Raw genomic sequence first — 25904 nt, forward strand, 5'->3', positions numbered from 1 at the left:
ATGCAAGCCCAGATCTGTGCAGTTTCTAGGGATAAGTGTAAACACATTGCTGGGAGACAGTTCTTGAGTCTTCAAGTTCTGCCTACTTTCTCAGTAAAGGCATGCCAGCTCTTGTTCTGGACTATCTTTTCAATGTCTGTACAGCAATGATGTTTGGACAGCAAGCTTGATCTCCTAAGAAAGAGATAACAACAGCATCCCCCTGGGGGCAGACAGAACATTTGTTACCGGACCAGGATGATTATCCCCCGAGACAATAACATCTCCCTCTGAGACGAAGGACAAAGGTTAAGCAGGTTCGCTAACGGCTCCCTTTGAAAAAGCAGGGTTTCCTAAGCATGGAGTTGCTCACTGTTACACAAACCCACGGCACAGAATCCACCAGGGCTCTGCCCAGCCCCTGTGGGCCTCGCGGGGTACTGATGTGAACGTGAAGGTCATGCTGTTGACTGTGCTGTGAGCAATTAAGCCCCCTGTCTGCAAGGCTCACATCTTGGGTCAGCATCTTTTACATGGTGGCAGGCTAGCTTGCAAACAAGGTAAAATTTCAGACCCTTCACAGCTCTTGACATATCTGTGCTGAAGTCCAAAAAAATCAGTTGCACAAATTCTGGGGGAACTGCTGAAGAGTAGCACTCAGGAAATATGGACCTGTCATTCAGTGTCCAGTGGCCATATTAATGGGTATATCAGAGCTAGATCCAAGGAGGTCATAGATTCTTCTAGAGCATCATGTCTTGTTCTGAGAAGAAGACAGACTAGACTCTGACCTTGTGAAGATTCCAGAGAGATAAGTCATTTGGAAAAACAGTTGAAGGAAATGGCCACATTTAATTAAAAAAAAAAAGGATGATGCAGGAGGAGGATTACAGGATGATGGTTCAAACATAATAATTATTATCAGGACTTAAGTAATTCTGTACAGTTTTACATTAATCGTCTCATTTCATTCTCCTGCCTATGCTGTGAGATAGGCGATACTATTCCCATTTAACAGACAGAAAAATCGAGGCTCTAAGAAGTTAAGTATCTCGATGCAAGTCATGAGGGGTGGAGTCAGGCCTGGAATTCGGGCATTCGGCCTCCCCATCTCAGATGCTCTCTGTGGCCATAGACAGTCACAGAACACGCTACCAAGTGCAGATAGGATTAGACTCTCTTTCGAGGACCAATGGGCAGAATTAAAGGGAAGATGATTTTTGACTCGAGAGGAGGTTCATAATGAGGAACGCCCATTTACTGACCCCTTACCCGGTGCCACATTACCATACTGAAGTCTCAAATCATAACTTAACACAATGACCGTCATCCTGCTGCACAGCTGAGAATGCTGGGGTTTCGGAGAAATGGAGTGATTTCCCCAGATGCACAGTGGCAGGGCCATGTTTGAGCCCAAGGCTACCTGCCTCCCATGGAAGTCACTGCCTTGTGAGGTGGTGTGAGCTCCCCGTGATGAAGATACACAGAGGGTGACTCAACCTTCCCAGGAATGCTGGGGAGGGAAGCTGGCATTTCATGGCAGATCTGCCCAGGTTACCTGGCCAGGGTTCTAGAGTGATGCCAACACACGAGTGAGAACTCATACACACTCGGCTGAGGCAGGAGGCGCCCTGGGGTGGAGGAAGAAGGTGGCAGATGTAATTGAAGATAAATTTGAGCACGTGCTGAGGGTGCTTGATGCTGCAAAAGCCCTCTGTGAGGGCCCATCACACACGCATTTCAGAGAGGGTAGCGAGGCTCAGAGAGCCCGAGGGTCTGGCCCAAAGTCACCCAGGCAGGAAGGGCTAAGACAGTTTATCTTGAGCTGAATGAAAAACCCTAGTCCTGGGCCCCACAGGTGGCAGACACTCTGCAGGGGCCAAGGGAGGGTGCTGGGGCCTGGGAGTTTGAAGGACGAGGTGCAGGGTGCAGCGGCAAGATTGGGTGTTGTCAGTAACTGGCACCTTCGGGGAAGGCGCGATGCAGCCAAGAAGCAAGGGCCCAGAGGCTGATGCAGCACATGGTTTTCTACCCAGCTCAGGCTTGTATTGATTCCTTGCTCTCTTTTGATTCATTTATTATTTATTAACCAGCTCTGGCCCTGGGACTAGGCAGCAGCAACCCTGGCATAAATGAAACACAAACGTTTGTCTTCAGGGAACCTCAGACACAGGGATGCTCTGATGGAGACCAGGATGGAGTCTCAGGGGCTCAGAAGAGGAAAGAGGGCTGATCCCTTCCAGAGGGAGCAAGCCTCCCCTCCCCAGCCCTTCGCAGGCTCTTTCAGCCTCCTGTGGGTTCTGCCTTCGCCTCTGGTGCCAGCCTGTTTGAGCTCTGGAAGAGCTTGCTTCAGCCACAATCCACTCTGCCCACACAGGCCCCAGGGAAGGAAGACCCAGGCTAATAGCAGGCTGGGCTGCAGAGGTTTGTGACACAGACTCACACCTGCTAGGGGCTCGGGTCCCTCTCCACTTTCCGCTTCAACACTCTGCAATCCATCAGCTGCCACTCAGCATTGGCACCCAGGCCCTGGGCTCAGATCCAGTCTGTTTTAGTCCTTCCTGCCTAGTGACTTTGGGCCAGACCCTCAGGCTCTCTGAAATGGGCGCGTGATAGCCCTGCTCTCATAGGGGCATCACACCGCACAGATCCTGGCCCTCAGCAGATGCTCAAGTTCACCAACACCACCTGCCCCTTCTTCTTCCACCCGAGGGTGGATCCTGCCTCACCTGTGAGCCTGAGACTGAATGTGAAAGACTTGTGAAAGCAAAAGTATTAGTCGCTCAGTCATGTCCATCTCTTTGCCACCCCATGGACTGTAGCCTGCCAGGCTCCTCTGTCCATGGGATTCTCCAGGCAAGAATACTGGAGTGGTTGCCATGCCCTCCTCCAGGGGATCTTCCCTATCCAGGGATCAAACCCGGGTTCTCCTGCATTGCAGGCAGATTCTTTACCATCTGAGCCACCAGGGAAGCCCATGTATTTAATTCATGCTCACATGATGTTGGTGAGGGTGACAGAGATGACAGAGGCTGGTGACAGCTTCTTTTTGGCTCCTTGACATCCCCCAACACAAGATGGGAGATGTTCCAGGCATGCTGCCTGCATCCCACCCACCCCCTCTACCTGATTGATGTGGTTGCTGGGATACGCAGCGGGGCCCAGGTGGAATCTCTGGTGGGAGTGAAGAAGGGCTGGCAGGATGTCAGGGAGCAGGCAGGAGATGCAGGCGGCAGAGCCTCAGCTCAGGGCAGAGAGGCGGGGGTGCAGGGGGCTGGGGAATGCATTAGTCACCTCCCTGAGGTCCCCCTCAAAGCTGCTGGAAGCCAAGCCTTAATACATTTCTAATCACCTCCCAGAGCTCCGTGTTGAGGAGATGGATAAGGAGCTGTAATGGGGTCTGGAGAGGACTAACAGTTCCGGCTGCTGGCTGCTACCCTGGGTGGGCCTGGGGCTGGAGCAACCTGCTCCCCACCCCCTCACTTTCATCCTCCCAGGGAAGGAGGCTCCTCCAAGTCTAGGTCCCTGGGATGGAGGCGAGAGGGAACTGGCCCTGCTCATTAGGCTGCCCAACTCCCGGCTGCGAGACTCAAGCCCTGGATGACAACCTGGCTCTCTCAACATCCCGTGGAGTATTCTGTCACAGGACTTGCTGAAGGAACGTAAGCGGCAGTGCGGTGCAGAAAGGAACTAACTGGGGCAGTCCAGGCACGTTCTGGCGAAGTCTGGTATCAGAGACTCACCTGTGAGGTTACATTTTACAGCATTCACAAGAGAGATGTGCAGATCAAGGTTCCACAGCGGGGACCAGATTCAGACTTAGCACTATATTACTCTTCCCCCAATGGGAGGAAAGGAGTAGGGGTGAAACATACTTGTCAAAAACACAGGGATAAGAAAATTCTGCTTCCATCCAAGATGGAGTAACAGGGACTAGACTTACCCTCCCAAGGGAAACAATAAAAAAGAACAAAACGCAGGGAAATGTTTTTCAAGACACTGGATATCAGGCAGTGAGGGACAGTGACCTTGAGAGACGGGAAACAAGGCAAGAAAGCCCTGCCTTTGACTGTGTTTACTGCCTGGGAAGTTTCCAGGCAGCAGAGCAGGAAAGGGGAATCCAGGTGGAGCCTGGTGGACTCCGGCATTGAAGAGATGGGACTGAGCGTCTGGGGAGCCTGGGGGCAGCTGGAGGACCAGGAGGCAGAGGGTGGAGAGGAGAGAGCTGGACAGAGATCTGTAAAAAGACCACTCAAATATTTAGCAGAGGACTGGTGAGCACAGGTGTGTGACGAAAACACCCAAGGCAGCAAAAAGAATCACCAGAAAAGATGACAGGGAATAATGCCTGGCATTCATACAGGCCAGAAATAGTATCTGTTTCCACCAGCCATTTTGAAAATTCTCATAATTCACAGGGTATTGAGAAGAACACTCAGAGCAGCCTCACCTCGGGAATGGGAAAATATTACTCTTGGACTAAAAATGGCTCTGGTCCTGCCTAACGCATCTTAAAAGCAAGACCCAAAAGGATCAAACTGTTTCCAAGTAATGTAAGTGCATCTCAGAACAAAGCTTGAGAATATTTACAGGAATACGAAAACATCTAGCATCCAACAAGGGGAAATTCACAATGTTTGGCATCCAATCGAAAATTATCAGGCATGAAAAGCAGCAGGAAGATGTGATTCATGAGAAGGAAAAGCTATCAATCAAAACCAGCCCAGAGCTGAAGCAGATTTAGAACCAGTATATGAGGACATTTGAACATTGTTAAAATGGTATCCCATATGTTCAAAGGGCTGAGGGAAAAACTGAACATGTTCAGAAGAGGATGAAAATATTAAAAAAAAGACCCAAGTTAAACCTCTAGACACGAAAACTACAATGTCGGAGGTAAAAAATACACTGAATGAGATTAGCAAAGATTAGATATTAAAAAAAAAATGTTGGTGAACTTTAAAGATACATCAGTAACAATTATCCAAAATGAAACACAAACAGAAAAAAAGATTTAAAAAAAGTGAACAATCATCAGGGAGTTGTGAGACTATATTAGTTAGCATAATAAATGGTATGGACCTAACAGAAGCAGAAGATATTAAGAAGAGGTGGCAAGAATACACAGAAGAACTCTATAAAAAAGATCTTCATGACCCAGATAATCACAGTGGTATGATCACTCGCCTAGAGCCAGACATCCTGGAATGTGAAGTCAAGTGGGCCTTAGGAAGCATCACTATGAACAAAGCTAGTGGAGGTGATGGAATTCCAGTGGAGCTATTTCAAATCCTAAAAGATGATGCTGTGAAAGTGCTGCACTCAATATGCCAGCAAATTTGGAAAACTCAGCAGTGGCCACAGGACTGGAAAAGGTCAGTTTTCATTCCAATCTCAAAGAAAGGCAATGCCAAAAATGCTCAAACTACTGCACAATTGCACTCATCTCACATGCTAGTAAAGTAATGCTCAAAATTCTCCAAGCCAGGCTTCAGCAATATGTGAACCGTGAACTTCCTGATGTTCAAGCTGGTTTTAGAAAAGGCAGAGGAACCAGAGATCAAATTGCCATCATTTGCTGGATCATGGAAAAAGCAAGAGAGTTCCAGAAAAACATTTATTTCTGCTTTATTGACTATACCAAAGCCTTTGGCTGTGTGGATCACTTCAAACTGTGGAAAATTCTTTAAGAGATGGGAATACCAAACCACCTGACCTGCCTCTTGAGAAATCCGTATGCAGGTCTGGAAGCAACAGTTAGAACTGGACATGGAACAACAGACTGGTTCCAAATAGGAAAAGGAGTACGTCAAGGCTGTATATTGTCACCCTGCTTATTTAACTTATATGCAGAGTACATCATGAGAAATGCTGGGCTGGATGAAGCACAAGCTGGAATCAAGATTGTCGGGAGAAATATAAATAACCCATAGGCAGATGACACCACCCTTACTGCAGAAAGTGAAGAGGAACTAAAGAGCCTCTTGATGAAAGTGAAAGAGGAAAGTGGATAAGTTGGCTTAAAGCTCAACATTCAGAAAACGAAGATCATGGCATCTGGTCCCATCACTTCATGGGAAATAGATGGGGAAACAGTGGAAACAGTGGCAGACTTTATTTTTGGGGGCTCCAAAATCACTGCAGATGGTGACTGCAGCCATGAAATTAAAAGATGCTTGCTCCTTGGAAGAAAAGCTATGACCAACCTAGACAGCATATCAAAAAGCAGAGATATTACTTTGCCAACAAAGGTCCATCTAGTCAAGGCTATGGTTTTTTCAGTAGTCATGTATGGATGTGCGAGTTGGACTATAAAGAAAGCTGAGTGCTGAAGAATTGACACTTTTGAACTGTGATGTTGGAGGAGACTTTTCAGAGTCTGATGGACTGCAAGGAGATCCAACTGGTCCACCCTAAAGGAGATCAGTCCTGGGTGTTCATTGGAAGGATTGATGTTGAAGCTGAAACTCGAATACTTTGGCCACCTGATGCCAAGAGCTGACTCATTTAAAAAGACCCTGATGCTGGGAAAGATTGAAGGCAGGAGGAGAAGGGAACAAAAGAGGATGAGATGGGTGGATGGCATCACTGACTCAGTGGAGATGAGTTTGGGTAACTCTAGGAGTTGGTGATGGACAAGGAAGCCTAGCGTGCTGCGATTCACAGGGTTGCACAGAGTCGGACACGACCAAGTGACTGAATTGAACTGAATATACATATAAATAGAACCACCAAAGGAAAAAAGAGAGAGGGAGGAACAGAAAAATGTGTAAAAAATAATAGAAAACTCAGAACACAGTAATAAAAGAATAATAATCTAATTAAAAATGAGCAGATGACCCGAATAGGCATTTTTCCAAAGAAGATATTCAAATGGCTAACAGGAACATGAAAAGGTGTTTAACATCACAGAGCATGAGGGAAATGAAAATCATTTCATTTCACCACAGTGAGACATCACCTTGTGCCTATTAGAATGACTAGTATCAAAAACAGAAATAACAAGTGTTGGTGAGGATGTAGAGAAAATAGGTTACTTGTGCACCTCTAACGGGAATATAAATTGGTTCAGCCACTATGGAAAACAGCATAGGGATTCAAAAATTAAATTAAAAATTTAATTAAACTAATTAATTTAATTAATAAAATTAAGTTGTATATTACTACTACTAAGTCGCTTCAATCGTGTCCAACTCTGTGACCCCATAGACGGCAGCCCACCAGGCTCCCCCATCCCTGGGATTCTCCAGGCAAGAACACTGGAGTGGGTTGCCATTTCCTTCTCCAATGCATGAAAGTGAAATGTGAAAGTGAAGTCGCTCAGTTGTGTCCGACCCTCAGCGACCCCATGGACTGCAGGCTTCCAGGCTCCTCCGTCCATGGGATTTTCCAGGCAAGAGTACTGGAGTGGGTTGCCACTTCCTACTCCAGGGGATTTTCCCAACCCATGGATCAAACCCACATATCCTGCATCTCCTGCATTGGCAAGTCAATTCTTTGCCACTAGCACCACGTCCGAAGCCCCATGTGTGTACATATATTATTAGTAATATAATTATATATATATATATATATAATTCAGACATTGAAAAAGAAGGAAATCTTGTCATTTGAGACACATTGGAAGGACTTGAGGGCATCATGCTAAGTGAAACAAACCAGATAGAGAAAGACAAATACTGTATTCTCTCTCTTATACATAGAATCTTGAAAAAAAAAGAAAACACTTCATATAAACAGAGCAGACTGGTGCTTTCCAAAGGCAGGTGGTTGGGGAATTGGATGAAGTTAGTTAAAAAGTACAGACTTTCAGTTATAAGATAAATAAGCTCTGGAGATGTAATGTAAAGGACAGTGACTATAGTTAGCAATACGGCATTGTATATACAAAAGTTGCTAAGACAGTAGATCTTAGAAGTTCTCATCCCAAGAAAAAAAGAACTGTAAATATGTGAATTGACAGATGTTAACTAAACTTCCTGTGGTAATCTTTTTTGCAATATATACGTGTATGAAATCATTGTGTTGTACACCCTAAAATTATGCAATGTCATATGCCAACTATACCTCAATAAAACTGGGAGAAGGGGAGAGAAAGAATGGCAGAGAACTTTCTAAACCGTGATGAAAAGTATAAACTCACAGATACAAGAAGCTCCCAAACCCTAAAGATGGGCAGCATGAAGAAAACTACACTAAGGTACATTATAATGAAAGCACCCAAAATCAATAAGGAGAAACCATGAATGACCAAAGGGGCGAAAAAAGGCACATTATGCTGGAAGAAATAGGATAAGGATGGCAGTAGATTTCTCAGTGGAATGAGTGGAAGCAGGAAGATGGTGGAACAATATTTTTAAAACACTGAAAAACTGTCAACTTAGAATTCTATACTCAGTAAAAAATAAGTATTCAAATATGAAAGCCAGGGGATGTCCCTGGTGGTCCAGCAGCTAAGACACTGCACTTTCAGCGCAGGGAGCCCTGGTTCAGTCCCCGGTCAGGGAATGAGATCCCGTGTGCTGCAACTAACGAGTTCACAAACTGCAGCTACAGATCCTCAGATCCTGCGTGAGGCAGCAAGCATCAAGGATCCCACACGCTGCAGCCAACACGGGCTCAGCCAAATACACAAATGCATTCAAACAAATATGAAAGCCAGAAAAAGACATTTTTCCCCAGACATACAAAAGCTGAAAGCATCCATCACCAGCGTTTTGCACTACTAGAAATGCAAAAGTCTTTTAGGCAGAAAGAAAATTGATAACGTATAAAAATATGGATCTACACAAAGCAATAAAGAGCACTGGAAATAGTACCCATATGGGAAAATATTTAAGTTTTTTCCTTACTATTTAAATCTCTTTAAAAGGTAACTGACTTAAAAAAATAATTACAATGTAACATGAGGTTTAAAACACATGTAGAAATGAAATGTGCAACAGTTAATTTAATACCACAAAAGCTGAGAGGGGAGAAATAGAAGTGTATTGTTATACAGTTCTTACACTGCATGTTAAGTGGCATAATACCACTTGTAGATGGACTGTGATAAGCTAAAGATAAATCTTATAAAAGCAACCACCAAAATAACAAAATGCTAAGTCGCTTCAGTCGTGTCTGACTCTGTGCGACCCCATAGACGGCAGCCCACCAGGCTCCCCCGTCCCTGGGATTCTCCAGGCAAGAACACTGGAGTGGGTTGCCATTTCCTTCTCCAATGCATGAAAGTGAAAAGTGAAAGTGAAGTCGCGCAGTCATGTCTGACTCTTCGCGACCCCACGGACTGCAGCCTACCAGGCTCCTCTGCCCATGAGATTTTCCAGGCAAGAGAACTGGAGTGGGTTGCCATTGCCTTCTCCAAAACAACAAAATACTTACAGCTAATAAGCCAAGAGAGGAGATGATATGGGGAGAATTAAATTTTCATTGAATCCAAAAGAAGGAAGAAAGAGAGGGAAAGGGAAACAAAGAACAGATGGTACCAATAGGAAACAGTGAGATAGACAGGAAATTTAAACCCGACTATGAAGACAATCGGGCTTCCCTGGTGGCTCAGATGGTAAAGAACATGCCTGCAGTGCAGGAGACCTGGGTTCAATCCCTGGGTCCAGAAGATCCCCTAGAGAAGGGAATGGCTACCCGCTACAGTATCCTTGCCCAGAGAATTTCATGGACAGAGGAGCCTGGTGGGCTACAGTCCATGGGGTCACAAAGAGTCAGACACGACTGAGTGACTAACACTTCCACTTTTCATATAGACGATTACATTAAATATAAGTGGTTTGCACCCACTCCAGTCAGAAGGCAGAGATTATGAGACTGGATTTAAAAAAATAAGCTGAAGAGGCACAGAGCTCTGAGTTTGAATTCTTCCAGTGGCCCTGGGCATGTGACTTTGCCTCACTAAGCCTCAGTTTTTTCACCTATAAAATGGATCTTAAAATGGCCTATTCCTTGGGGCTGTCATAGGATTAGGAAGTGAGATTCTACGTCTTATTCAACCCAGGGTCTGCCTGGTACTTCCTGACCATTTGATAAAGGGCAGCAATGTAAAGCAACTGAGTACAAGTTGAGAAGGTACGGTGACATCTTGAGAGAAGAGAATGAGGGTGGAGTAAACAGAGATGGGTTTCCATCATCTCAGAGTAGAAAGAGCTGGGTTCAGACCCCCCAAAGCTGGGCGGAACAGACAGCAGGTGCTCCACAAACACTCAAGTGTTCAGTTGGAAATGTGCAATCCATCTCCAAATGTCCTGGCTCTCTTAGCTCTGGGAGGTGCAATTGTTTCAAGTCAGATGGACTATCCTGACTCTTAACACTCTATCTAGAAATTTGGTCTACAAAACTTATTACAGATTTTTACATCTTCCTTAACTTCTCATTACACTGCTGCAAAACTGTAGCTCTATATGCTCTCCTGAGGCAAGTCTAATTAAAATGATAAAATATTTAAATCTTTTAAATGACAATTCAAAGCACATGAAGACAAGCCCTTTGGTTAAAAACATCTGAGATAATAGACAATTTGTATTTTAATGATAATTCTTGCTTAAAGAAAAAAGAGCAGTCACTGGCTGGGGAAAACATTTTCTAAGCAGCAGACTGCCAGACTCCCTAGAATTCTCTGGGCAGCGCGCTGCCTCCTCTGGGGAGGGGAAACTTCTGCTGGCTTCCTGCAGATCTTTCAGAATGCTCCCTCAGGCCTTTGAGTACAGCTACGACCATTTCAAGAGATAACAGATTCATCTCTTCAGCTTGACCAAAAGCCTTTTGTGGGTTTGTTTTTTTTTTCCCCTTCTGTGAAAAATGATTAAACTACAAACTAACTGTGAGCATCTCCAGGTCCCAGGGGAGGCAGGGTGTGAGAAGAGGGGATGTCAGTGGATGTATCAGCATCTCAGCTATGATTAGATCATGCGTCTGTCTTCTAGAAAGACCCACCCAAGGGAAGATCCATCCAGATGTGACTGTGTCTTCCCACCAGCAAGGACAAGCTTCTAAGAACTGGGCTACGGAGGGAGACAGCGGTGGGGAGGCCCGTGCTCCTCAAACCCAGGAAGCCCCCTCAAGTCTCCCCAGCAGGCAGTGACCCTCCTTTCCTAGGTTTCACAGCCCTTTGCCCTCCATAAAGCAAAAACTGACTGTCACTTGCAGCAACGTGGATGGACCTAGAGGCTGTCACACTGAATGAAATAAGTCAGACAGAGAAGGAAAAACAGTGGACAAGGTCTCTTATACGTGGAAGCAAAAAAAAAAAAAAGTGATCACGAACTTACAAAACAGAAAGAGACTCACAGACTTAGAGAACAAACTTATGGTTGACTGGGGGAAGGATGGGGGTAAGGTACTGTAAGGGAGTTTGGGAAGGTCATGTACACACTGCTATGTTTAAAATGCATAACAACAAGGACCTACTGTAGAACACACAGAACTCTGCCCAGTGTTATGTGGCAGCCGGGATGGGAGGGGGTTTAGGGGAGAACGGATACCTGTACATGTAGGGCTGAGTTCTTTCACTGCGTACCTGAAACTGGCACAGCATTGTCAGTCGCTATACCCCAGTGCAAAATAAAAAGTTAAACCATTAATTTTAAAAATTAAAATAAATATATAAAATAAACTTAGCATGTAATTAATATCAAAACAAACCAAAATAACTTACTGTCTTTCTAGTTAGTACCTAATAGGCTGAACGATAAGAAATTGTCACTTTGTAGGTCAAAATGGTCAAATATCAGCAACTTCATACGGTTCAGCCTGATAAAGTTTTGGTCTAGCTCCTTAGCAATAATCTACTTCTCTCCTGGGCTTGGAAATGTACAAGGTGTTGCCAAGCTCTACACACATCTTTCTAGTCCAGAGATCCTTACTGCACTGGCGGTCCCAGGATGAATCCAGTCCACAGACCTATTCTGTTTGGTCCGGGTGTAGCCTGCCTCCAAAGATGTCTGCCATCCATCCTTCCCTCCCTGGGTGTGTGTGCTGCTTTCTGCATGAGAGGTGGACTTGATGCTCCTGTCCTTCAATCTGGGTTGCACTCAGGATTTTCTTGACCAAATGAATGTGCAGTTTGTGACATTCTGGGACTTCCAAATCTGGAACATAAGAAACTTCATAGGGTCCCCCTGGGAATGCTCATTGGAGAGGGAAGGCAGTACCAGGCAATGACCCCGAGACCACCATGTGGGGAGGGGTGGGGGGAGCCCCACCTGCCTAAAGAAACATTTGCAGGATGAAAGTCCAAGTGGAGAGAAGGGTCAGGCTGCATAACGGTGTTAGACACACAAGGAAAGCTGTGATGCACGTCTAGACTTCAGCCCCGCGGCCCCAGCTGACACCATCGGAGCACAAACTGCCCAGCCCACTTCTTCCCAAATTCTGGTCCCACAAACGAAATGATTGCTTTAAGCCACTAACTAGCTGAAATTATATTGAAGTGAAAGTCGCTCAGTCATGTCTGACTCTTTGCAACCCCATGGACTATACAGTCTATAGAATTCTCTAGGTCAGAATACTGGAGTGGGTGGCCTTTCCCTTCACCAGGGGATCTTCCCAACCCAGGGATCGAACCCAGGTCTTCTGTATTGCAGGCGGATTCTTTACCAGCTGAGTCACCAGGGAAAGCAATAAGTAATTAAAACAGATCACTTCGTGGTTGGTCAGTTGAATTGGGGGATTAGGCCTGACATAAGCAAGAGTATTGGAGTGGGTTGCCATTTCCTTCTCCAGGGGATCTTCCTGACCCAGGGATCGAACTCAGGTCTCCCGCATTGCAGGCAGATACTGTACCCTCTGAGCCACCAGGGAAGCCCAATAAATACACTACCATGTATAAAATAGACAGAGAGTGGGAACCTGCTGCCTAGCAAGTAGTACCAGTCCACAGCCCGTTAGGAATTGGGCTGTATAGCAGGAGGTGAGGTGAGCGAGCGAACCTTCACACCTTCATCCGCTGCTCCCCACCGCCGGCAGCCTCCCCGTCTCCCACCCCATCCATGGAAACACGGTCTTCCACGAAGCCAGTCCCTGGCGCTGTTGTGTGCAGCACAGGGAGTTCAGCTCGGTGCTCCGTGATGATCTAGAGGGGCGGGGCGGGGAGGGGAAGGAGGGGATATATGTACATATGTAGCTGATTCACTTCAGTGTACAGCAGAAACTAACACAACGTTGTAAAGCAATTATATTCCAATTAAGAAAAAGATTTTAAGTAGCTGTCAACATTGGAAAATCCAGACTGCTTGGAAGCATCGGAGTTTTCCGTTTTCTTAAAACACCCACAAGCACCTGCAGCCCCCAGCCTGCGTGTCTGCATGGCACAAGCACGCTCCTGGAGCTCAGGGCTGCTACCTGGGTGCCCTCCAGGCCAGGCCCCTGCTCCCCGGGTCACCGCAGTCCCCCACTCCATCTTGCTCCACTCCATGAGTCCACCCACCTGGCCCCAGTGCCCCCCTCCCTGCCCGCTGGCTTTATCGCCACTACCCCACGACCTGCTGCTCGGCCCAAAGGAATAACTGCTTGTACCCCTCATTCCCAACAAGAGACACCGTTCAAGTCCCATCCATGTCATGTCACTGCCCCAGCCTGGAGGGTCCTCACTCCTTTGTCTACATAACCCACTATGCATCCTTCAAATTCAGCTCTATTCGGACCTCCGGAAGCCTCCCTGGACCCCTAAGCTGGGGGAGATGCCTCTTCTGGGGTACAGGGCAACTGCATTTACTCCAGCCTGTCACATTATCACACGGCAGGGCCTGTGACCCTCTGCCCCTCAGCACTCCAGAGGGAGGGCCTGCCACGCGGGAGATGTTTGCTGAATGACTAGATGAACAGTTCCACGAGGAAGGCCATTTTGTCCCCATTTCACAGGGGAGAAAACTGAGGTTTAGAGAAGTGATCTGTCCACTGCCTCTCAAAGACCAGCGGTCACTAACACAGGAACCAAGATCGCACTCTTTAGGGATCTTAAGACCCTATTTTAGGGCTTCCCTAGTGGCACAGAGGATACAAATCCTCCTGCCAATGCAGGGGACATGGACTCAATCCCTGGTCCAGGAAGATTCCCACATGCGGGGAGCAACTCAGACCATGGGCCACAACTACTGAGCCTGCTCTCCAGAGCCTGCAGGCCACAGCCACTGAAGCCCATGTGCCTAGAGCCTTCTCAACAAGAGGAGCCACCACAATGAGAAGCCCAAGCACCACAAGGAAGAGTAGCCCTACTTGTCGCAACTAGAGAAAGCCCATGCAGGAACGAAGACCCAGTGCAACCAAAACATAATAAAATAAATAAAAAATTTAAAAATATGCTATTATAGGTTAAATTATGCCTCCCCTAAAGATATAGTGAAGTCCTAACTCCCAGGACCTGTGAATCTGAACTTACTTGAAACCTAGACAGCATATTCAAAAGCAGAGACATTGCTCTGCCAACAAAGGTCCATCTAGTCAAGGCTATGGTTTTTCCAATAGTCATGTATGGATGTGAGACTTGGACTATAAAGAAAGCTGAGCTCAGAAGAATTGATGCTTTTGAACTGTGGTGTTGGAGAAGACTCTTGAGAGTTCCTTGGACTGCAAGGAGATCCAACCAGTCCATCCTAAAGGAGATCAGTCCTGGGTGTTCATTGGAAGGACTGATGTTAAAACTGAAAATCCAATACTTTGGCCACCTGATGCGAAGAGCTGACTCATTTGAAAAGACCCTGATGCTGGGAAAAATTGAAGGCTGGAGGAGAAGGAGGTGACAGAGGATGAGATGGTTGGATGGCATCACCAACTCAATGGACATGAGTTTAGGTAAACTCCGGGAGTTGGTGATGGACGGGAGGCCTGACGTGTTGCAGTCCATGGGGTCACAGTCAGACACGAATGAGCGATTGAACTGAACTGAACTGAACATAAGATCTATGCAGATGCTCTCAAGTGAAGGTGACATTAGTAGGGTGGGCCCTAGTCCAATATGACTAGTGTGCTGAGAAGAGGAAGAGAAGAGACGCAGAGACATGGGGAGAGGGCCAGGTAACCACGGAGGTAGAGACCAGAGTGTGGCTGCCAGCCATGGACACAGTGATTGCAGACCACATCATGAAGCTAAGAGACAGGCTTGGGATTGTCCTCCTGGGAGCCTTTGAAGAGACCATAGCCCTGTCAACACCTTGACTTTGGACTTGGAGCCTCCAGAACTGGGAGAGATTACATTTCTGTTGTTTTAAGTTACCCGGATCGTGGTCATTTGTTACGGCAGCCCTAGGAAACAAATACAGATTTAAGAACTTGTTTCAAAATGTATCTGATCATGATACTTCATGTTCCTTGGAGGCTTGATGATTCTCTGAAGCTAATCCATGGAGGGTCTTGGGTCCCCCCTGTCCCCCAGGATCTGGACTGCTCTGGGAGGGGAAGGACAGGCCTGTGGTCAGCAGACGAGGCTCCCCTCCTGGCTCCCCTGCCTGTCAGCCGAACCACTCTTTCTCTCCATCTCCTCCCTGCCTGTACCTTGAGAATAATAAAGGCACCCACTCTGGCTCCAAATGTCCCACCTGCGGCAGGGGTGGTCTGGAAGAAGGGAGAACCTCGATTTTAATTTTTCTTCTTTTAAATTTTATTTACAATACTGTGTTAGTTTCTGCTGTACAGCAAAACGATTGAGATATACATACACAGATAGATAGATAGACAGATATCCTTTTTCTTATTCTTTTCCATTAAGGTTTATAACAGCGTATTGAATATACTTCCCTGTGCTATAACAGTAGGACCTCATTGTTAACCCATTCTCTGCATAATAGTTTGTATCTGCTAATCGCAAACAAGGATCTCTATTTTGGAGCAAGTTCCCATTATTCTGGGCCTCAACATTTGAATTTGCTGAATTGATACTGGAGTGACTTCCAGGGACAACACGGCTTTTTATGACCTAACAGGGACCAGAGAGCCAAAGATTTGCTCCATCCAGAGAGGTGGGAGGGGAACAGCCCTACAGTGTGGGTTTCAGGTCCAGGTCTCAACCTTGACTGCACACTGGGAGCAACTAGGGGATGAAAATAAAATACTGATGCTGGCTCCCAGCTCCAGACTCGGATGGGAGTGTCTAGGGAAGGACCTGGGCAGCAGGACTCTTAAAAGTTTCCAGGTGATTCTAATGGTCGCAACATTTGGGAATTCTGGGGTTTAGAATCGTCACCATAGGGACAACAGAAGACAAAAATAAAAGTGAGTTCTTATGCCCTAGGCCAGTTTTTTTCTATAGGGGGTCACAACCTAGAAACATGTGAACAGGGCTCCTTGTACCTCTAGTTCATTCCATATGTTGGCCCAGCACACAGTAGGTCCCTTAAATGTACCTTCCCTTTCCTCAGTCTGGCTGTCTCAGTATCTCCACATTTCATGCATGACGGAAGCTCACGGACTTACTCCAGAGCAAGCACTCCAAGAGTCCCAGGTAGAAGCTGCAGGCTTCTTACAAGCCCATTTCAGAATGTCACTCACACTACTTGTCTTGGTCAGAAAAGTCACTAAGCTGGGCTCAGATCAAGGGGCGGGGAATCAGATCTCCCACCCCCTAATGGGGAGCCAGCAGGCGCCTCCAGGAGGTAGGGAAGGAGTGGTTGGGGCCATTTTTGGAGACAGGCTATCCCACTGCCAACGCAGGGCTTTGAGGATTGGTCCTCAAGATCTGTGCTTCTCCCCTCCTCCCGGGTCCCAGGGGTCTGGGTAGCCTTGCTCTTCTGGCCATCTCTGGCCATAGAAAAACATACACCCCTGTTCACCATTCAACTTTCTAGAATCTCCAGGGACCCAGGGACTGTGTAGAGAGGGGTGGGGTGTTTTCAGGGTTGGGGAAAAGGACAGCAGAGTGCCTCCAAGGTTCAGGAGCGAGCTGAGTCTTTATATCTTCAGAACCCACAGCATCTTCTAAACCCAGACCCACAGCCCCGTGTACATGCACTAGGGAGGGTGCATGTGCATAAGAGGATCTGCTGGATAACTGATGTCCACTCTTGTACATCCAAGAACAGTGTCTTCTTGATGCTTAACTTCTGAGACGGGTGTTTATCTAAAATGGTGTGTATCCTCCAGATATTTTTTAAGCCACAAAGAGAAATCGTATTTCACAACTTGGTGAAGGGAGAGAGACTTGGGGTTTGGAGTCACAAGGACGTGGTTTCTTCTACTCCATCAGTGAATCAAACAGGTGTGCGCTTTCTTCTCCATCCATCCCTCCAGCTCTGGGCTCTGCTGAGGCTGAGGTCTTCCCAGGGCGCTGTTCAGTTAGAGACCGTTCGCACTCAGTCACCTGCCATGGCTCCCACTGTCTCCTGCTTCAGTGTGAACTTCTCATCCCAGGCAGTCAGTACCTTCTGCCACTAGGTCCTGGCCTCTCTCTCCCAATTCTACAATGCCCCCTACCCTCCAGCTTCCTGGAGGATTCTGTGAATACATTCTGGGCTTTCCTATCTCCATGCCTCTCTGCTTTTTTTTTTTTTGGTCGCACTGCATGGCTTTCAGGATCTTAGCTCCCTGACCAGGGATTGAACCTCAGCCCATGGCAGTGAAAGCGCCAGCTCCTAACCACTGGACCACCAGGGAAGTTCCGTGCCTCTCTGTTTAGAATACCTTTATTCCCAGGCCCACCAGGGGGAATCTGCCTCTAGTTCTCATCCATCAGAACCCCCAGGCTCAAGAACTGATGAGCAGGTGTTCAGGGGCGGGGGCATGTGGCACCTCCAATTCACTGTCTTTTCCTGTGATCGTCTTTTCAAGTACATACATCTTGTCTTACCCTCTTCCAATCATCTCACAGATGCTTATGGAGGGTCTACTATATGACAGGCATTTTGGTCGCCCTAACTGGGAATGGCCTGGTCTGGCATTCTCCACTGCTCTCCAAGGGTACAGAAAGAAAATGTACATCCTATTCAACTGCCCCCCCCCCCCAGAATCCCTGTCCCAGTGCCTGACACGGAGCTTGGCATCCATCAGGCCAGCACTCAGCATTAGCCGAACAAGTGGATGGAGGCATTCACGTGTCTCTGTCCAACTGCCCCTGCTGATGTGTGGGGACAGCAGCTTGGTCACACACACACCCACCTGGTGGTCACTGCACACCCACAGCTTGTGCTGAGCATGCACTGTGGCCAAGCATAAGTGCTGCGGCTGTTGTTGTTTAGTCGCTAAGCTATGTCCAACTCTTTTGAGACCCCGTGGACTATAGCTTCCCAGGCTTCCTCTGTCCATGGGATTTTCCAGGCAAGAATACTGGAGCAGGTGGTCATGCCCTCCTCGAGGGGATCTTCCCGACCCAGGGATCGAACCCATGTCTCTTATGCTTCCTGCATTGGGAGGTGAGTTCTTTACCACTGAGCTACCTGGGAAGCTTGGAGAAGAGAAGAGCCATCTGTAAATATGTCTGCCTAGTCCCTTATTTTGTGTCTTTCTCAGGGGGAGGGAAGCAATAAGGTGGAAAATCTAGCAGCTTTGCAAATCCTCAGAGCCAGGTTTGAAACCCATGTTCCTCCTTGCTAATGATGTGTCCTGGGTTACTGCTAACCCAATGAAATTGTTTTTTAAATGAAGTTGCTTCATTTCACTTAAGTGTGGTATCCCGATCTATAAAATGCAGATAACAATACCAACGTCATAGACTTGTCAGACGTGTTAGAATTTACTATAATCAAGTATGCAAGTGTCCATGTCTGGCACAGAGCAGGTGCTCAGTAAATGTCTTTCCACATTTGATGGCACTTCATGTTTCTGTCCTTGCAGCTAGCTCAGGACTGAGCATGTAACAATGCCCAAACATCTGTCCTCAGAAATAAACTGACCACATTAAACATGAATTGTAAACAAAAAAGAAAAAAACAGAGCTCAACCTCTGAGCAGGCTCTGCCTGTAGGTGTTGAAAAGCCCAGTTTATTTTGTCAAGTTACCATAGCAACTCCTAAAGCTTCAGCCAGTCCTAGGGTTAGCAGTAATCAATTTATCCTGTAACCACGGCAATGTCAGCTGTTTGGTGGGCTCTAGAGGGGATCAGTCGGTAAAGAATCGGCCTGCAGTGCCCGAGACTGGGGTTCAATCCCAGGGTTTGATCCCGGGATCCGGAAGATCCCCTAGAGGAAGAAATGGCAACCCACTCCAGTATTCTTGCCTGGAAAATCCCATGGACAGAGGAGCCTGGGGGGCTATAGTCCATGAGGTTGCAAGAGTCGAACACGACTTAGCAAGTAAACCACCAGAGGGGGAGGCAGAGGTACATTGTGTGAGCCCCTTTCCCCTGCAGAAATAAACGTGGTGAAGTCTCATCAGTCACCACAAAGCTACCATCACCACTGCCTAAAATGATGTCCATGAGACAATATTTCTAAACATGCATTTAGAAATAAGAGATAGAAAATTAGGCAAAAAAAGACCAGCATGGCTCATGAAAGCAACTGGCATTATGGAAAACCTGTAAAGAGGCTGCCAAGAGTTGGAATCTGGGTTCCCTTTAGCCAACCTGGGGAATTCTGCACCCATTATCACCTGCATTGGGGACTCACTGTCCCCATAGCCTAGGTTGTGCTGTTACTTTTTAAAGAGGCCTCGACCAGGGTGAAGTTTGGGGGGAAAGGGAGATATCCTCTGAAACGCCATTCCCTGGAAAAGTAAGCAGCAGCCAGCGGGGCTCCTGCCACATACCCAGGGGACACAGAGAACCTGGGGGTCCTTCTTGCCACTGGACTCTCAACATAACCAACCTGGCAGAAGGTGTAACGTCTGAACTCGGTACATGGGGACTTACTCCCCAACCCAAACGCGGTGAACCTTCCCGAGAACCAGACTGCAACTCCGAAAGGCCACAGACAGCTCTGGAAAGCAGGCGTTTGCCTTTGTTCTGGCTTCACAGTTAAGGCACCAAACGACACTCCACGATCAAGGCTCCGGGGGATTCTCCTGGAGCAAAACCAAGCGATGAGAGGTCATCTGTTTTGTCTGCCACTGGGAACCTGTTTTGTGCCGAGGAAAGAACAATCGCGCCCGGCACTCAAGGCTACAGACTCAGCACGAAGCAAAACAAGGATAGAGCCGCTGCGGTACTCTAAGCTCTGGCTCTTGGCGGGTCACATAGCGGGTCTCGCCGCCTTCCTCGGGCTACAGTCTGTGGTCTCCATCAAAGGCGAGAAAAGTGAGGTGGTAGGCGCCGGAGGTCAGAGCAAGTGGCAGGTTACCCGGCGCCTCGGAAAGAAACAGAATGGGGAAGAGCCAGGTTGCCTGCCCAACCCGGGCTCGCACGGATCTGGGGCTGCCTCGCCTTGAAGGGCTCTGGGGCAACGGAAGGAGGACCCCGCAGGTGGGGGATGGGCCGGGAGAGGACCGCTGCCCAGGCCCCGAGCTCAGGTCGACGCGGGGAGCTCAGGCCGGCCCCACCCCTGGGAGCCGCGCTCGCAGCCCCAGACGCGCGCACCAGGTGGCGATGCCAGCTCCGGACAAAGGACCGGGACTCGGATCGCCGGCGGGCGCCACCTCCTGGCCTGACCCCTCCCGGCGCGCCCAGCCCGGAGGGGAGGGCGAGACCGTGGCCCCGAACCTGCTCAAACTTGGCGGCCCGAGGCGCGCGTGGAAGGCGCCCCCTTACCTGTGCGGCCATAAAGGACAGATCCATGGTGTCGCTGCTGCCGCCCGCGCTCGAGTCCTCGCTGTCGCTGCCGCTGCTGTCCAGCCGCCCGCACAGCTGGCCAGAGAAGGCCACGCAGCGAGCAGGGGTTCTTGAAACCGCGCGGCACCCTCGGCAGCTGGGTGGTGGCGGCCGGTCCCGAGCCCGCGCGGTGCCCTGCTCTGGCTCTGAGCTCTCGGCTGGTGGAGGGCGGGTGGGGGGCTTGGAGCCTGGGGGCGGGGCGGGGCTCGGGCTGGGCGGGGGAACTGGACGCCCCTCCACGTGACCGCTCCAACCCCGCCCCCGAGGGCGGGACTCGGCGGAACCCCTGGAGCGCTCCCACTCGCTTCCCTGCGGGGAGGGGTGCGGAGTAGTGGGCACAGGGGCCTGCTGAGGCCCAAGGTCCCGTGTCTGGTCCTTGCAAGAGCCAGCGCTGAATCCGAGTCCAGCGCCCTGGGCACCCTGCCCCGTGCTGTGGCGCCCAAGCCCCAGGGGCGGCCAGCAGGGCTTTTATGGGGATGGCTCGCCAGGGTCAGGGTTAACAGACTTTTGTGCCAACCCTGTGCCCAGAGTCCAGTGTCCTGGGGACTCTGAAGCTGGTCAGAAGGAGGTTTAAATCATAGCTCTGCTTTTGCCGTTTGGGCAAGGGAGTGGCTCTCTGAGCCTGGGTTTCGTCGTCTGTAAAAGGAAGAAAACAAGCAGAGAATTTAATGAGATCATGTATCTAGGACATAGTGTCTTCAATAAATGAGCTTCAACGTGGCTAATAGCAGAACGGAGATTCAGCTGTGAATGATGCCTTCTAGAATTGCACAGTGTGCACCTTGCATAACTGATACCTTACGGCTCTGTTTCTATCTTTCCTTACCTTCAACAATATCCCAAACTGAGCCGATGCCATAGTTCAGATGAGGATGGTAGCAGAGATGCCAGAAGGGGCTTATCCCTTGTGTGTGCATGTCTGTGTGATACCCTGACCTGGTGGCTGGAACACAGACGAGAAGGTAGGAGTTTTGTCCTTCTCAAAGTGCTCCCTGGTAGGGAATAGGCTGTGTGTTACCTGTGCTGCCACCTGTGTCGAGTCCTTGCTGCTGCTGGTTCTGGTCCAGCTGCCTGCACAGCTGTCCTGGAGAAGGTCATGCAAGGAACAAGCCTCCTCCCCCCAACACACACACACCCTGCCACCCCCGACCCCCAACCCCATGGCGGTAGCACAGACCACAGTTTAGCAAGGGAATGGGACCAGCGCCTTACTGACAATGTTCTGTGCCACCAAAATTCACCCTAATCCCCAATCAGATAGTATTTGGAAGTGAGGGAGAAGCAATTAGGTCACTTGGACATGAGCATGGAGCTCTCATTATGGGATTAGTGCCCTTATAAGAAGAGACATAAACACAGTTCTTCATTTTAATTGAGTTTATTAATACTTAACTTTAGAGTTGACCCTTGTGGAAGAAATGCCTTCCCAACTTGAAATCATAGAGATACTCTAGTTTTTAACTTTAATTTTGTGTTTTCATATTTCAGCCCTTTTCTTACTGATTATTTTTTGGTCTGGGTTAAGGCAGCAATTTCACCTTTCCCATGTTAATAACCTATTATCCCATCCCTTTTATGAACAAGTCCAGTCTTTTTTGATTGGTGATGATCGGTGACACCAAGTTTGTCAAGTTTTCAGTCCAGGTGTGGGCTTGTTTATGGCTTGTCTGTCCTAGTTCTTTTACTGCTGTTCAGTCTGACTCTTTGCAACCCCATGGACTGTAGCATGCCGGGCTTCCCTGTCTATCCCTCAGATCAGATCAGATCAGTCGCTCAGTCGTGTCCAACTCTTTGCGACCCCATGAATCGCAGCACGCCAGGCCTCCCTGTCCATCACCAACTCCCAGAGTTCACCCAGACTCACGTCCGTTGAGTCAGTGATGCTATCCAGCCATCTCATCCTCCGTCGTCCCCTTCTCCTCTGGCCCCCAATCCCTCCCAGCATCAGAGTCTTTTCCAATGAGTCAACTCTTCGCATGAGGTGGCCAAAGTACTGGAGTTTCAGCTTTAGCATCATTCCTTCCAAAGAAATCCCAGGGCTGATCTCCTTCAGAATGGACTGGTTGGATCTCCTTGCAGTCCAAGGGACTCTCAAGGGTCTTCTCCAACACCACAGTTCAAAAGCATCAATTCTTCAGCGCTTAGCCTTCTTCACAGTCCAACTCTCACATCCATACATGACCACAGGAAAAACCATAGCCTTGACTAGACAAACCTTTGTTGGCAAAGTAATGTCTCTGCTTTTCAATATGCTATCTAGGTTGGTCATAACTTTTCTTCCAAGGAGTAAGCGTCTTTTAATTTCATGGCTGCAGTCACCATCTGCAGTGATTTTGGAGCCCAGAAAAATAAAGTCTGACACTGTTTCCACTGTTTCCCCATCTATTTCCCTTGAAGTGGTGGGACCGGATGCCATGATCTTCGTTTTCTGAATGTTGAGCTTTAAGCCAACTTTTTCACTCTCCTCTTTCACTTTCATCAAGAGGCTCTTTAGTTCTTCTTTGCTTTCTGCCATAATGGTGGTGTCATCTGCATATCTGAGGTTATTGATATTCCTCCCGGCAATCTTGATTCCAGCTTGTGTTTCTTCCAGTCCAGCGTTTCTCATGATGTACTCTGCATATAAGTTAAATAAACAGGGTGACAATATACAGCCTTGACGTACTCCTTTTCCTATTTGGAACCAGTCTGTTGTCCCATGTCCAGTTCTAACTGTTGCTTCCTGACCTGCATACAAATTTCTCAAGAGGCAGATCAGGTGGTCTGGTATTCCCATCTGTATCGCTATTCTGACCACAGCCGTCAACTTCACTGGGCCATAGGATGCTCAGATAGCTGATTAAACATTATTCTGTATCAGATTTTGGGGAAATTACACCTTTAGTATGTTAGGTTTCCAGTCCATGAAGACAGTATGTGTCTCCATTTATTTAGACCTTCTTTGATTTTTTTCATCAGTGTTGTAGAGTTTACAGTATACAAAGCCTGGATATGTTTGCTAAATGCACACCTAAACATTTCTTCCTTTTCTTTCCTTTTTTTAGTGATTGTAAATTTTTATGTATTGTACTTTTCATTTTATTGTTCATGTGTTCATTGCTAATATATAAAGATATCATTGATTTTTTTGTGTGTGTCTGTCTGGTATCCTAGAACCTAGAACGTATTAGTTCTCGGAATTTTTTTGTGTATAAATTTCTTGGGATTTTCTGTGTAGACAATTATGTCATCTGCAAATAGGAACCATTTTACTTATTCCTTTCTGATGTGTTTGTTATTTCCTTGCTTTGTGCTTTATAGCCCTGACCAGACATCTAGGTTCAGTAAGACTGCTGGGAGCAGACATCCACATTTCCATGTTCTCATGAGGACCCCAGGAGGCGAGCAAAGCAATGATGAAGGTGGGGAGATCAGCACGAGGTGGTGCCAGCTGGAAAGCGGGGCTCACACTCCTGTACCGTCGCTGCTCCGTGATGACGGTGTACTCGTGAAGCAGAACAGGGCCCTTGTGGTCCTTGGCCCTCCATACCATATTCTCTGCCTGCCTTTTGTCTGTGGAAAACTTTGGTCAAAGAATAAATTTGATCAAGAGAAGCGAGAAACAGGAAAACAAAGGAAAATGTTCAAAGGAGACTAAATAATAATAACATAGTCATTAAGCATAGTCAAGGAACTTTAGTTCTTTCCAAGGGTTATAGATAATATTCTGAGCCATATCCTGTGAGCTGTCTTATAGATACTAAAACTCCAGGTGGAGAAGTTAAGTACATGATGACCAAACTGTACTCAGGACATGAACTGCCGCAGTTCTCAGAATTGGCCTCAGAGAAATGGGGAAAAAATAGACCCTGGAACTGATGATTAACTGCACCTAGAAAAACCAAGATGACGCTGGTCACACCACCGGTGACCAATTTGAAGATGACTGTCAGAGATGACTGTGCTATTTCTGCATATAGCCCGCCCCCCACACTCTGTCTATAAGAGCTCTTACCCCGCTGGTTGCCAGGTGGAGGGGAGTCAGCCTTTGGACAGATGTCTGCCACCCTCCCCCTCCCCCAGCTGCCGGCATTTGAAATAAACTTTCCTTTCCACCAGCCTGGCCTGTTTATTGGCTTTTGAGCAGTGAGCAGCCAGATCCACACACTCTTTAGGTAACACTTGGACCGGCGGCTCATCTAGAAGATGCTCTACAGACAAAAGGTTTGTGCAGTTACCTGTAGGCGTGGCCTTGCTCAGGGGAACACAGACCTCTCCCAGGATTCGGCTCTGAAGAAAGAGATGGGACACCCTGTAGTCCATACCTACGTCAAGTGTGTCTTCTCGGATGAGTCTTTCCTGCTCTCTGGGCCCTAGTCCCTTCATTTCTAATCAAAAGAACAGGTACGGGCCCACCAATCTTAAGTCCGTTTTTTGATTGTATTTGTTAATTATGATTTGTGGCTGTGCCTGGTCTTCGTTGCTGCGTGTGGTCTTTCTCTAGTTGCGGTGTGCAGGCTTCCCACTGTGGTGGCTTCTCCTGTTGGGGAGCACGGGCTCTAGAGCACGGGGCTTCAGTGGTTGTGGGGGGCAGACTCAGTAGTTGTGGTTTTTAGGCTCTAGAGCACAGGCACAGTAGGTGTGGCACACGGGCTCAGCTGCCTCAAGGCATGTGGGATCCTCCCAGACCAGGGATCAAATCCATGTCCCCTGCATCGGCAGGTGGATTCTTAACCAGTGGACCACCAAAGAAGCCCCTCTTGCGTCCATTTTTAACACCCACCAGGCCCTGGAGGTGAACAGAGCTATTTAATCACCCTGTGCTTTAACAAAAGAAAACATTCTTCTGTTACCACACTCATAGTGACAAGGACGACCAGAGGATGGGTAGTCAGCAAAAGCCCGAACTTTTAAGTCAGGCTTTTTAAAGTGTTTTTAAGACACTCTATTGATGTGTAACTTACATAAATGTACCCGATTTATATACACAGGTTGATGACTCTTGATACACACCCGTGGAACCAGAACTATGATCAAGATATAGAACATTCCACTCTCCCCCCAAAATTCCCTCTTGTTTTTTTGCAGTCAACCTCTAGCTCCCAGCTCCAGCCTCAGGCAAACACTGATCATGTTTCCATAATTGCAGGTCAGATTTGTCTTTTCTAGATTTTTCTACAGATGGTATCTTACAGATTGTACTCTTTTCTTTGTTGGACTTCCTTCGTTAAGTGTAATGTTTCTGAGACTGATTCATAGTGTTGCATGT

The 25904-nt window shown here is 47.8% G+C and overlaps 1 protein-coding gene across 1 annotated transcript in view; it reads right to left on the minus strand.

Annotated features, from left to right (window-relative positions):
- C20H14orf132 (chromosome 20 C14orf132 homolog) overlaps window positions 1-24188 on the minus strand; it is a 50789-nt gene extending 26601 nt beyond the window's left edge. The window contains exons 1-2 of the mRNA XM_045163756.1: window positions 24105-24188; window positions 20597-21124 (exon numbers count right to left, since the gene is read on the minus strand). Of these exons, the coding sequence (XP_045019691.1) occupies window positions 20597-21124; window positions 24105-24188 (612 nt within the window). The remainder of the gene's footprint in view (window positions 1-20596; window positions 21125-24104) is intronic.
- Between the last annotated feature and the right edge of the window lie 1716 nt (window positions 24189-25904).

Source organism: Bubalus bubalis, chromosome 20 (genome assembly GCF_019923935.1).
Source record: "Bubalus bubalis isolate 160015118507 breed Murrah chromosome 20, NDDB_SH_1, whole genome shotgun sequence".
NCBI lineage: Eukaryota > Metazoa > Chordata > Mammalia > Artiodactyla > Bovidae > Bubalus > Bubalus bubalis.